At 45.7% G+C, this 11,041-nt stretch overlaps 1 protein-coding gene and 1 pseudogene across 1 annotated transcript; one reads left to right on the top strand and one right to left on the bottom strand.

Annotated features, from left to right (window-relative positions):
• Positions 1-454: 454 nt before the first annotated feature.
• LOC147980537 (uncharacterized) lies at positions 455-1,578 on the bottom strand (annotated as a pseudogene).
• A 5,671-nt stretch (positions 1,579-7,249) lies between these two features.
• LOC147980536 (uncharacterized) lies at positions 7,250-10,744 on the top strand. The gene is made up of 8 exons (XM_087515651.1): positions 7,250-8,152; positions 8,237-8,404; positions 8,466-8,501; positions 8,625-8,714; positions 8,797-8,861; positions 8,939-9,386; positions 9,731-10,007; positions 10,101-10,744. The coding sequence occupies exons 1-8, from the start codon at positions 7,250-7,252 to the stop codon at positions 10,742-10,744; spliced, it is 2,631 nt and encodes an 876-aa protein (XP_087371777.1).
• The last annotated feature ends 297 nt before the right edge of the window (positions 10,745-11,041 follow it).

Genomic DNA, 11,041 nt, shown 5'->3' with positions numbered 1-11,041 from the left:
ACTCCGGGTACAACAACACATCATTAACGATCAAAGTTGTTCCCATAGTAAGTATAATAGTGGCTCGTCCGGAGCCAACTATGTGCGAACCACAGCCGGTGATTGTCATAATACTTCCTTGAGAATTTTGTAATAGACTCAAAGTACTTAGTTTCTCGCAAAATGGTATGTGTAGTTGCGCTATCGGCAAGGCACATTTCCTCCATTCGGGCGCCACACGCGTTCTAAAATATGACATATAATTAATGTAATGAGGAAGACGCTACATAAATAATAAATGCACACATTCCAGAACATAACATACTATCATGTATAAATAATGGAATAAATGAATAAATGTCATCCAATCGCCAAAGTAAAGAATAAGTTTATGCTCTCATAGATCTTACAACCAAATCGAATTTATTCGAATTACTGTATCAAATCATGGAATCATGATAACCAAAGAGGTATGCTAAGTAGACTCATTGAAGAAGCCATTGACTTCAGCCGCAATCTCCATACTAGTGAGCTGATCCTCCTTAGACATCATCTTGGAGGCAGCATCAACATCTAGTTGTGGCACCGCCGAGGCGACCATGTGGTCAACCTCCATGGCAACGTTGGCGTAACTAGAGACCGCCAAAGCTACCGCGGTGGGCACCACAGGGATCGCCTCTATGGGCGCAGCAGGGGGCGTAGAGATCATCACGGGTGCCGCCATGGGCACCAGTGGTGCTCCCTCCTGAACCAAGGCGAGGTGGGTCTCATGCGCCTTCCGAGACTTGTATGCATCAACGACCTCCTGTGGTGCGCGACACTGGCTGGAGAAATGCTCTACCGAGCCACACCGGAAGCAGTCTTGAGGCCTTTGCCCCCCTTGCACGGCTTTTGCTGCTTAGCCGGGGCGGAGGGTTGAGGGCCCTTTTTCTTGCCCTTGCGGCCCCTCTTCTTCTGTTGAGGCTTGCGGACTTTGAGAGCATTCACCTCCTGGCGAGAACTCCCCCCAAGTGGTTGCGCGACAAAGTTCTTTTTCAGAACCTCGTCCTGCGCCTCTGCCACCTAGAGGACGTCAATCAACTCTGAATACCTCGTGTAGTTGCCCTGGCGGTAGTTCCGTGCGGACAAGACCGCGTCAGGGTGGAAAGTGGATAGAGTTTTCTCAATCTTCTAGGTGTCGATAATCTCAGTACCACACAACCGAAGAGTCATACAAATTCGGTGCAGAGCCGAATTGTACTCCCTAACCGTCTTGAAGTCTGCAAACCTCAGACGAATCCACTATGCCTCTGCACATGGCTTCACAGTGTACTTCAGCCGCTCAAACCGCTGCTTAAGAGCGGTCCAAAGGCCAGAAGCACTCCGCTCAGCCATATACTCGTCTTTCAGAGTAGGTGACAGGTGATGACAGAGAAAATGCAGAGCCTGCGCATTCTCAGTTTCGAACTTGGCATCAGTGGGGGCCAGCTGGGTCCCCTTACGGATCGCCCTCGGGAGGGTTTTGCCCTGGAGAAAGATCTCACAGTCCGAGGCCCATGACAGGTAGTTCAGCCCCGTCTGGGCCAACTCAGCAAACTCCTTGTTGACAATTCTGGCCATCTGCGATTTATGCAAAAATCATGAGATTACAACATGTAATCTTTTGCACAAATGCGATGTTGATAAACTTATTCAATAAAAATGACGTTCCATTATTTAAAACATGTTCTTATATGACTTACTTAATGATTAAGAGTGGTAAACAATTAATCTACAGTAGTAAAATCATACAATAAAAACATGTTTACAAAATATAGCATGTTAAGCACATTTCTTACGTGAAAACTAGCCCAAAAATTGAATTCCCGAGACATTTTAAGCCTAAATATGCGTTTTTCAGCGGAAACAGATAGTTCCAGGGACTTATACACAAAATATTACAGCAGGAATATAGTGTGCATAAATATACAGTACTGTGGGGGCTAAAACGCAAATTTCCACGTTGCAGCCGGCGCCAACTAGGCCCTCGTTTTTTTATGCGAGTGCCCCACCCCACGGCCGTGGCCCATCCGGGCCCAGCAGCCAGCGCCTGGCCGGCCCACCCGGCCCACACCCGAGTGGAGGGGCGCGCTAGGGTTTCTAGCGCCCGAGTGAGCAGGGCGGCGGCGGCGGCCATGCGGCAGTGGCGGCCAGCACAACACGCGGTGGCGGCGACTGCAGCCACGGCTCGCGGCGGCGGCTACGGCCACGGCTCCCGGTGGCTGCGGCCACGGCACAACGTGAGTCGGACGCAAGGGCCATCGTGGCGCGACAGTCGACCCTGCGCCAGCACGCGCGCTCGCGATGGCTCGAGTCCGGGCAACGACAGTTGGCCGTACGGCGTGAGTCGCGGCAGGCGCAACAAGCGGTGCGCCGGCCGGGCCGGCCAACGGCGCGAGTGGCCAGCGGCCCGGGGCGGCGAGGGACCCGCAGCACGCGGCGTCAGCAGGACGCGACGGTGGCGGCCACAGCATGGTGCCGGCGACTAGCAGGGTCGCTGATGGAGCACAGGCATGACGTACGTCTCGGGATTCGGGTCTTCGTCGTGTTCATCCGGAACTTCGACGGCGCGTGGCACATCAGGTGCTATGCGGCGGTACCGTGCTCATCTGGGTCACGATCTGTATCGACTCCCGTATGGTGTAGTCAGCAAGTCCCTTTGGATCCAAGAACATCGACATTGGTCGGCGACATATTCGTCAGCCAGTTATTGGAAGGGAAATCCACACCATAGGTAGATTAAATCTGAAAAGTAAACTAATCGCAAAAACGAAATCGTGATGACAAGAGGAATCCATTTTTGCAAGAAGAGAGATTGGATCTTATACCTCCGCTGGATCGACGAAAGCCTGCGTGATGCAGGCTTGACCAAGCTTGACGGGGGGTTGATGAAGCGAAGCGTGCTGATAACGTGTTCCGCAACTCCGCCGGCGAGTCCAGTCCGAAGTTGCGGAGTAAGAGCGAGCGTCGTAGACGAAGTAGTCGAACACGCAAAAGTAGATGAACATAGAGAAATATGAAGAAGACTATTTTTATTAATCAATGATCAACCATTATAATGATTGCTCATCATCTCTTTATATAAGGAGAGGGGTCAAGAGATAAATACCCACTTAACATAAAGCACGGAAACAGAAAATGCTAGCCCGTGCGATACGCATGCGGCCGCCGCCACCTCGAGGTGGCCTGGTTTCCCAACATAACCCACCCGATGGGGCAGCAAGAGCCGCTGGTTCCTATTCGACGCCTTAAGCGCCCGCTACAGTTGTTTCTACTAACGGGCGCATGCCCCCCCCCCTTGTCACATTGGGCTGGCCCATTTTCGATTTTTTTTTGTTTTCTAAACAGCAAAAACTCCACGAGAGCTGGGTTTCGAACCGTGACGGACGACTTTCGAGCGCGACGCGACAACCACCAGGGCAATTCAGTTGGCATGATTACGTACAGGTTTTCTTTCTTCTTCTTTTCTTTTCTTTTTTTCTTTTTTCAAATTCTTGAAACTTTTCTTTCTTCATGAGTTTTTCCTCTACAAAATCAATGGAGTTTTTCTCGAATTTGATGAGTTTGTGAAAAACTCGATGAACTTTTTTCAAATCAGATGAACCATTTAAAAATTCGATGAACTTTTATCAAATTCGATGAACTTATTTTGAAATTTGGTGAACTTTTTTCAAAACCAATGAACTTTTTTCAAAATCGATGAACTTTTTTCAAAACCATTGAACTTTTTTCTAATTCGGCGAACCTTTTTTCTAATCCGATGAACTTTTTTCAAATCCGATGAACTTTTTTTCAAATCGGATGAACCATTTAAAAATTCGATGAACTTTTTATCAAATTCGATGAATTTATTTTGAAATTTGGTGAACTTTATTTGAAAACCGATGGACTTTTTCTCAAATTCTATGAACTTTTTTCAAGTTCGGTGAACTATTTTCAATATCAATGAACTTTTTTCTTGAAAATCGATGAACTTTTCTTGAAAATCGATGAACTTTTTTTGGATTCAGTGAATTATTTTCAAATTCGGTGAACTATTTTCGAATTCGATGAACTTTTTCTAAAACTCTATGAACTTTTTTTAAGTTCGGTGAACTATTTTCGATATCAATGAACTTTTTTCTTGAAAATCGATGAACTTTTCTTGAAAATCGATGAACTTTTTTCGAATTCAGTGAACTATTTTCGAATTCGGTGAACTATTTTTGAATTCAATGAAGATTTTCTCAAAATCAATAGACTTTTTTAAAATTCAATGAACTTTTTTCAAAGGACAAGAGTACATACTGTAATAAAATAGTTTGTTTTTTCCAAGAAAATCAATACACACTGTAGCATTGTTCGAGTGAAGAAAAAAGAAGTGATCCAGCGGGAGCCAAGGATCGAGCTGGTAGCTATCGAGCGAGCTGCAGGAGCGAACGATCGAGCGGGCAGCTAGCGAGCCAGCCGCGACAGGCAACGAGCGTTGCTGGGCCAGGCCCATGCGAGCGACGCGCGGGCGCTGCGATCGCTAACGAGCGCCAAAGGCGCCAAGGAGGAGGTCTCACAAGCGCCAGCTGCCAGAACCGGCGCTTAAAGCACCGTATGGGGGCCCTCACGTGTGGGTTAAGAGGGCCGTGGCCCATTAAGTGTTTTTCGCTCCCTTGTCGGCTTTCTTCTGCTTGGTCTCTCGCTCACTCTGGAAGCCAGGCTGGTTAAACTTGCTACGGGTTGATGGTTGGTTGTTTACTGATAGACCGACTGACTGGTTGCTGACTTTTGAAAAAAAAGTTCACGAAAAATATTAATATGAAAAAGTTCATAAATTTCCAAAAAAATCATCAACAAAAGTTTTATGATTTTGAAAAAAGATCATGAAATTGAAAAAAAGTTCATTAATTCAGAAAAGTATATAAACTTGAAAAAGGTTCATGAATTTGAAAAAAAGTTCATAAATTAGAATAAATAGGAAATGTAAAATTTTCAAAGATTTTCAAAAAATGTTTTTATTTTTTAAAATTCTTTAGTTTGAATTTTTATAGTAATTTGGAAAAGGTATTCTAATTTGGAGTTTTCATAAATTTAAAATAGTCACAAATTTGAGAAAAGCTCTTGAATTTAAAAATGAATAGTTGAAAAAGGTTTGAAATTTGGAAATTTTCAAGAATTTTAAAAGATTGCAAATTTTGAAAATAAGTTCATGAATTTTGAAAGAGTTCACGGAATTTAAGAAAATTTCATGAGTTAGAAAAACAAATCAAAATTCAAAAAGTTCACGTATTCTGAAAAAAGAAAAAGAGAAGCAAGCTCATCCTAGAAAAAAACTAGGAAAAAATTGCCCCCCCATCCAAAAAAATGGTGCAGCTTTCTGGAAGGATTCCAAAATTGCTGAGAGAATACACAACATCGACCAATCGAACTAGTAAACAGGATGTGGTGCATACACTGAAAAAGGGAAAAAAAGAAGCTAAATGGGGGCTGAACCCAAGGACAAACGTGGGTTGTACGTCGGCTTGCTAAATCAACTGTAACAGACGCTTAAGGCGCCGTATAAGGTTTGGGATTATTTTCCTGCCCTTGTGCCACTTAAATCATGAGGATTCCCTAACAAAAACTTAAATCATGAGGAAAAATTGTTAAATATGTTCTCGACTTCTATAATATACATGACTATTGTCGTGGAATTGTCACGGCAGATGTCCTCTTGCAAGGACTTGATCGTGGAGCCATCGCAACTAGGAAGCTTAAAGGGGTTAATCGGGACAAAGGACACGCGAGGTTTATACTAGTTCAGCCCCTTACGGTGAAGGAAGGCCTACGTCTAGTTGGGTTGGAATTGCTTGAGGTTTCGATGACCAGGGAGCGAGATACGCTATGCCCGGTTCTCGATCTCTTGTTTCTTCTGTCCCTAAGCCGCCAGCAGGTCGTCCCCTTATATACACGGGTTGACGCCCTACGGCTTACAGAGTCCTGGCCGGCTCATAAACAGTGTCCGGCTCGGTGACTAGTTATTTCTACTTTACAATACAAGTCGCGCCCTCATGGCGGTTTATCACCATGGGCCATAAATCGTCTGTGGGCCACTAGACCCTTTACTGAACCGCCATCTTCACATCTTGGTCTTGGGCTTCAGATGGGCTTCTCTTTGTGTAACCCGGCCCCTCCTGGGCGGCTTACGTAAATAGTTATATCCCCAACATTAGGCCCCAAATTGATTTGAACCGGTTCATGTCAATCTTTAAAAACCTTATAAGCTAGCCCTTTAGTCCTCTGTTTTGCGCGGAAATTCTAACCCGCCATGACGTCATCATCTAGATCCGGGTCAAATCTCTGTGACGTCATCTTCAATAAAATTCATATTTTATTCCGCCATATCCTCCAACGAATCTTTGCCTTTACTGACCATCCCAAGAATCGAGGCGTCAGGGCCGCTGGATAATGATGCTTTGGTCTCCTCGTTTCTCGCGCCGTCTTGGTCGGCCCCTCCTTATAAATAGATGCAACCTAGGCCTTCTCCATTTCCTTCAGTCATCTTCCTCCTCACACTTCTTCCTTTGCTGCTCAAGCTCCGCCACCGCCGCCGTCGAACCCCTCGTCTTCACCGACTCAGGCCGCTGCATCACCCTGATTTCGACCAGAAAATGACGGCGACCCTCTGCAGCTCTTCCGCATCTGTGAGTTCCTCTTTTCCCCTTTCTCAGATCTGCCTTGACATCGTCTTGAGTTCGTCGGTGTTCATCACCGCCCGACGCAGATCTCCATTAGTTTCACCTCCAATGCTTTGATTTAGATTATAGAAACAACATAGAACTGCTGCGGAAAATATTTGTACTTATCCTGTATAAGAACAGATCTCATTTCCCTTGTTTTGGAAACCCTCCGCGAGTATATGAACTTCTCTGTACTGTTTTTAGGTCTAGAAATATTTTCTTTCTCAGATCCTTGTTTGATCCAAAATAATGATTGCAACTTGTGAAACCTGTTTGTTCCATACTTAACCAAAAAACCGCATCTGTTGACTCTGCTTCAGCCATAATAATTCATGTGACCGGTTTAAAATAATACCGGTTGTCAGCACCGCTTGCTTATGGCGACTTAAGAAAACCTTAATCATCTTTAGTACCTGCAGCTGCTAATCATTATCACATAGTTACCTGTATGTCATTAGGCCCTTTCTTAAGCCGCCATCTCAGATAACCCAATAATGCTTATTCTCCGGGTTATAATGAACCGGAAATTTTCCTTTATCTTGTTGTAGGCTTCAATTTACCCAATGGCACCCAAAGCTGTTAAGCCTCCGATTACCTGCAACTGGGTCCCATCCGTTGTTACAGAGAGCAAACTGTCCGAGTTTGTAAAGTATGGCCATCTACCCAAGAAGGATGTCATGTCTTATCGCGCTCCTGACCCGTCTGAAGAGAAACCTCAACCCAAGGAAGGGGAGGTGATCATTTTCACCGATCACATGAGCCGGGGATTTGCTCCTCCCGGTTCAAAATTCTTTAGAGACGTTTTGCACTTTTTTGACTTAAGACCTCAAGACATCGGGCCCAATTCGGTGTCAAATATCTGCAACTTTCAAGTTTTCTGTGAGGTCTACCTTGGAGAAGAACCCAGCCTACTTTTGTTCAGGGAGTTGTTCTATTTGAACCGGCAGAATGAACGCGCCAACGGACCCAGTCTAGAACTTGGTGGCATCTCAATTCAGCAACGAAGAGACTGCCTTTTCCCTTATGCTGAACTGCCGAGTCATCCGAAGGACTGGAACCAAACGTGGTTCTACTGCCAGGACACTTCTCCGGCTGGTGAAAACCCGTTGCCCGGCTTCCGTGCATTGCGCCTTGAACCTACTCACCCGCTGCCGGATAAGTTGACAGCTACTGAACGTCTGCCACTCACCCCCAAGATCAAGAAGATAAAAGCTCTTTTAGGGAACGGCTTAGATGGCATTGACCTGGTCCGAGTCTGGGTTGCTTGGAGAATAATTCCGTTAAGCCGCCGCCCCGGCTTAATGTGTAATTATTCAGGCGAGAAAGATGACCCTCGGCGTCATAGCCCTGACGACTTACCCGATGACGTAGTGGAAGCTACAACTCAGTCCTTGTTAAAGGAGGGCACAGTGAATAGTAACGCCTTCGGCTTACTACCTTTTTGCCAGAAGAACCCGACCCCTGCAGTAAGTTTCCAGCCGTCGGTTTATTATTATTTTTTATCCTGTTAGGCAGTATTCTTATGCATAACTCGTTATAACCTTTTACAGGCAAATGATAACTTCTGGAAAACCCAATATGATCATGAGGCAGCCAAGAAAGCCAGGGCGGCCAAGAGAGCCGAAAAGAAAACCACCAAGCCCACCACCTCAAGGAAGAGGAAGCCAAGTGCCTCTGAGCTGTTTCAGCTTGATGATACTGATGATAATGAGGAAGAGGTAACCTTTGAATTTCCCTTTCTCCTTTATCACTACCTTACTGATACTAACCTTCTTTCAGGAAGACACAGGCAACAGCCAACCCGTCGAGGGAGAGGTAATTATAATCTCCTCCGACTCCGAGCTTCAGCCGCGTCAGAAAATTCGAAGAGTAACCCGGAAAGTAAGATTTTCACTTCCTTTGGCTTACCAAGATCCTGACTTTCTTTTGAAGCGGCAGATTTATGAGAGCCGGAGGCAGACCCGGACCAGCAAAGACGCGGAACTCTCCTCCGGCTTACCTGATGTGACCAGGAAACGCCAGACCGAGGTTACCTCCGATTCACACCTTCTTTTTCTTTTGGCGGGTTTCATTTGTTATCCTCTCAATTTTTTTTGACTCCAATTATCAGGATATTTCACCTTCCTCCGATGAGTCTATGCAGTCCAACATGCCAGCCTTCAAAACTGCTCCCGGATAATATAAACTTGTTGTACCTCATGCCTTTATTTTACTCATACTTTTCGTATTTAATCTGTCTACTTTTTCTGCAATGTGCAAGTAAAACCCAGCAAAAGGGCAAAGAAGAATAAGCCGCCCCAAGAGCCGGTTGTGACTGAACCAGAGCTGGGTACAGCTGCTCCTGATGCTCCTGCTCACGAGCCACCGCCTCAACCATCTGATGACGCTCCTATATCTTCCTCTGACCCGCCTACTGAGCAAATCTTCAACAAGTCTGGTAACCCGGAGGCTCCTAGCCCCGCCAAAGCAAGTGATCCAGAAGTTGAGATCCTCAAAACTCAGTTTGTTGAACCGGCACAGCCATCTGTACTTGCCAAGTGTTCTAAAGAGGAGTTGGTAGAACGCCGAAAGACCAAGCTGGACGTCACTGACTATACTCATTTGAGTATCGGAGAGATCGTCTCCGGCTATATCAATCAAGTACATAGCAGCCGTGACCTGGAAATTGACATGGTGAAGCAGATACAGCAGAAATCTGAGGTATGACTTATGCTAGCCTTCTGTAACCATACTTACTGTACCATCCCCCAAGTCTATTGCTTATAAGCAAATATGCTGTAGACTTTTGAAAATTGCCTAGCACTGCTTATCCGGCTTAGGAAAAAGACTTTTAACCCGGTAACATTTGCGATACACATTAGCCCCCAAGTGCTAAACATCTTTGCTTGCAAAGTGTTTGGGACTTTAATTTCCATAAACCGGAGTAGTAATTGAAAAATTCTTCAGGATACATTAGCCCCCAAGTGCCAAATACCTTTGCTTGCAAAGTGCTTGGGACTTAGCACTATTTACCGTAAACTTGAGTGTTGTCTGGTGCAATGCAGGTCATGATAAGTCAATTTGAATCGGAAATTGTTGACCTGAAGAACCGCCTGGCAGCCCAGGAGACTGAAACTCAAAAGGCTAACTCCAAATTCGAATTCAGCGTCTCTGAACAAGAGAGGCTGAAGCAAAATTTTGAATCGGAGAAGAAAATTTGGGCTGATGAAAAGGCCGCACTAGTGACCCGGGCCGAGACAGCAGAGGCATCGCTGGCGGAAACAACGGTCGAACTGTCCGACTTAAAGCGCCAGATATCTCGAATGGTCTCAGCAATCTTTGGTGAGTGAATTACTCAAATCTTAAACACTGCAAAACTCCTTGAATGACCTTTTCGGTTGTTTCCTCTGACTCACCTTATGCTTAATAACACAGGCCCCAGGAGCACAAATCTCAAGAAAAACATGGTAATCAAGCTGAAGGCAGTTTATACTCTGGTGGAACAGCTCTACACCGGGTCACAACGTGCCCTGGCCGTTGCGTCTTTATCAAATGATGTTCCCTATCTCCTGCAAGATGTGCTGAAGCGGCTTGCTGTGCTACCTCAGCGGATCCAAGAGTTAAGACAAGCATCTGCAAGAGCCGGAGCTATAGCCGCATTGAGCCGGGCCAAGGCGTGGCTTCCAGAACTAGACCCTGTTGATATTGCTCTTGGGTATCCAAGTTTAAAGGAAGATGGCACCGTGTTTAATGATAAAGATTTCACCGCCTGTGTGAAAGATATACGTCCGGTGGCTACTCTTATTGGGAGCGGCACTGACCCCTCCAAGTGTCAGCCGGGTTATGACAATGAGAATCGGAGAATCCCCACGCCGCATTATGACGACGTCAGCTTGATCCCTCCAACCCGTAAGCACACCTTTGCTCCTGAAGTTGACCCAACCGGTTTAATAGATGATGAAGCTGAGTTTGAGGCCTTGAGTGGCATTGACTGGGCCTCATCATCCTTCCAGGACAAAGCAGCCGGCGGAGAGGCGGAGAAGGATAATCCGGAGGCTTCAAATCAACCCCAAGAGTAGATTATCAGGCGCCACCTGCTTATGTAGTTGTAGAAAAACAATGCCACATCATTCAGACTCGGAGAGTCTTGTAATAGAGTAAAAAATACCTTGAGTTTTGCTATGCCTTTGCGTATGCTTATGGCCTTTAGTACTTGCATAAGCCGCCGTCACCATATACTTTATATGAATCTGTTATGCCCTTTGCAGAAATACCTTGCATTGCTCTGTAGTGCTTACAGCTGTTTTTCCGGTTTATATAAACCAACCCCTGAGGGTAAACTTAACTCCTGCAAATTGGCACATACAAGTTCACCT

Source organism: Triticum urartu, chromosome 3A, assembly GCF_056163025.1.
Source record: "Triticum urartu cultivar PI428250 chromosome 3A, HENAU_Tu73, whole genome shotgun sequence".
In the NCBI taxonomy this organism is placed as follows: Eukaryota; Viridiplantae; Streptophyta; class Magnoliopsida; order Poales; family Poaceae; genus Triticum; species Triticum urartu.
The sequence above is the reverse complement of the archived record's forward strand: the minus strand, read 5'-3'. Positions and strand labels throughout refer to the sequence as shown.

Coding starts and splice junctions, on each gene's coding strand:
- LOC147980536 (XM_087515651.1), top strand. CDS start 7,250: ATGGCACCCAAAGCTGTTAAGCCTCCGATTACCTGCAACTGGGTCCCA. Junction 8,502..8,624: donor GCCAACCCGTCGAGGGAGAG/GTAATTATAATC, acceptor TTGAAGCGGCAG/ATTTATGAGAGCCGGAGGCA. Junction 10,008..10,100: donor AATGGTCTCAGCAATCTTTG/GTGAGTGAATTA, acceptor TTAATAACACAG/GCCCCAGGAGCACAAATCTC.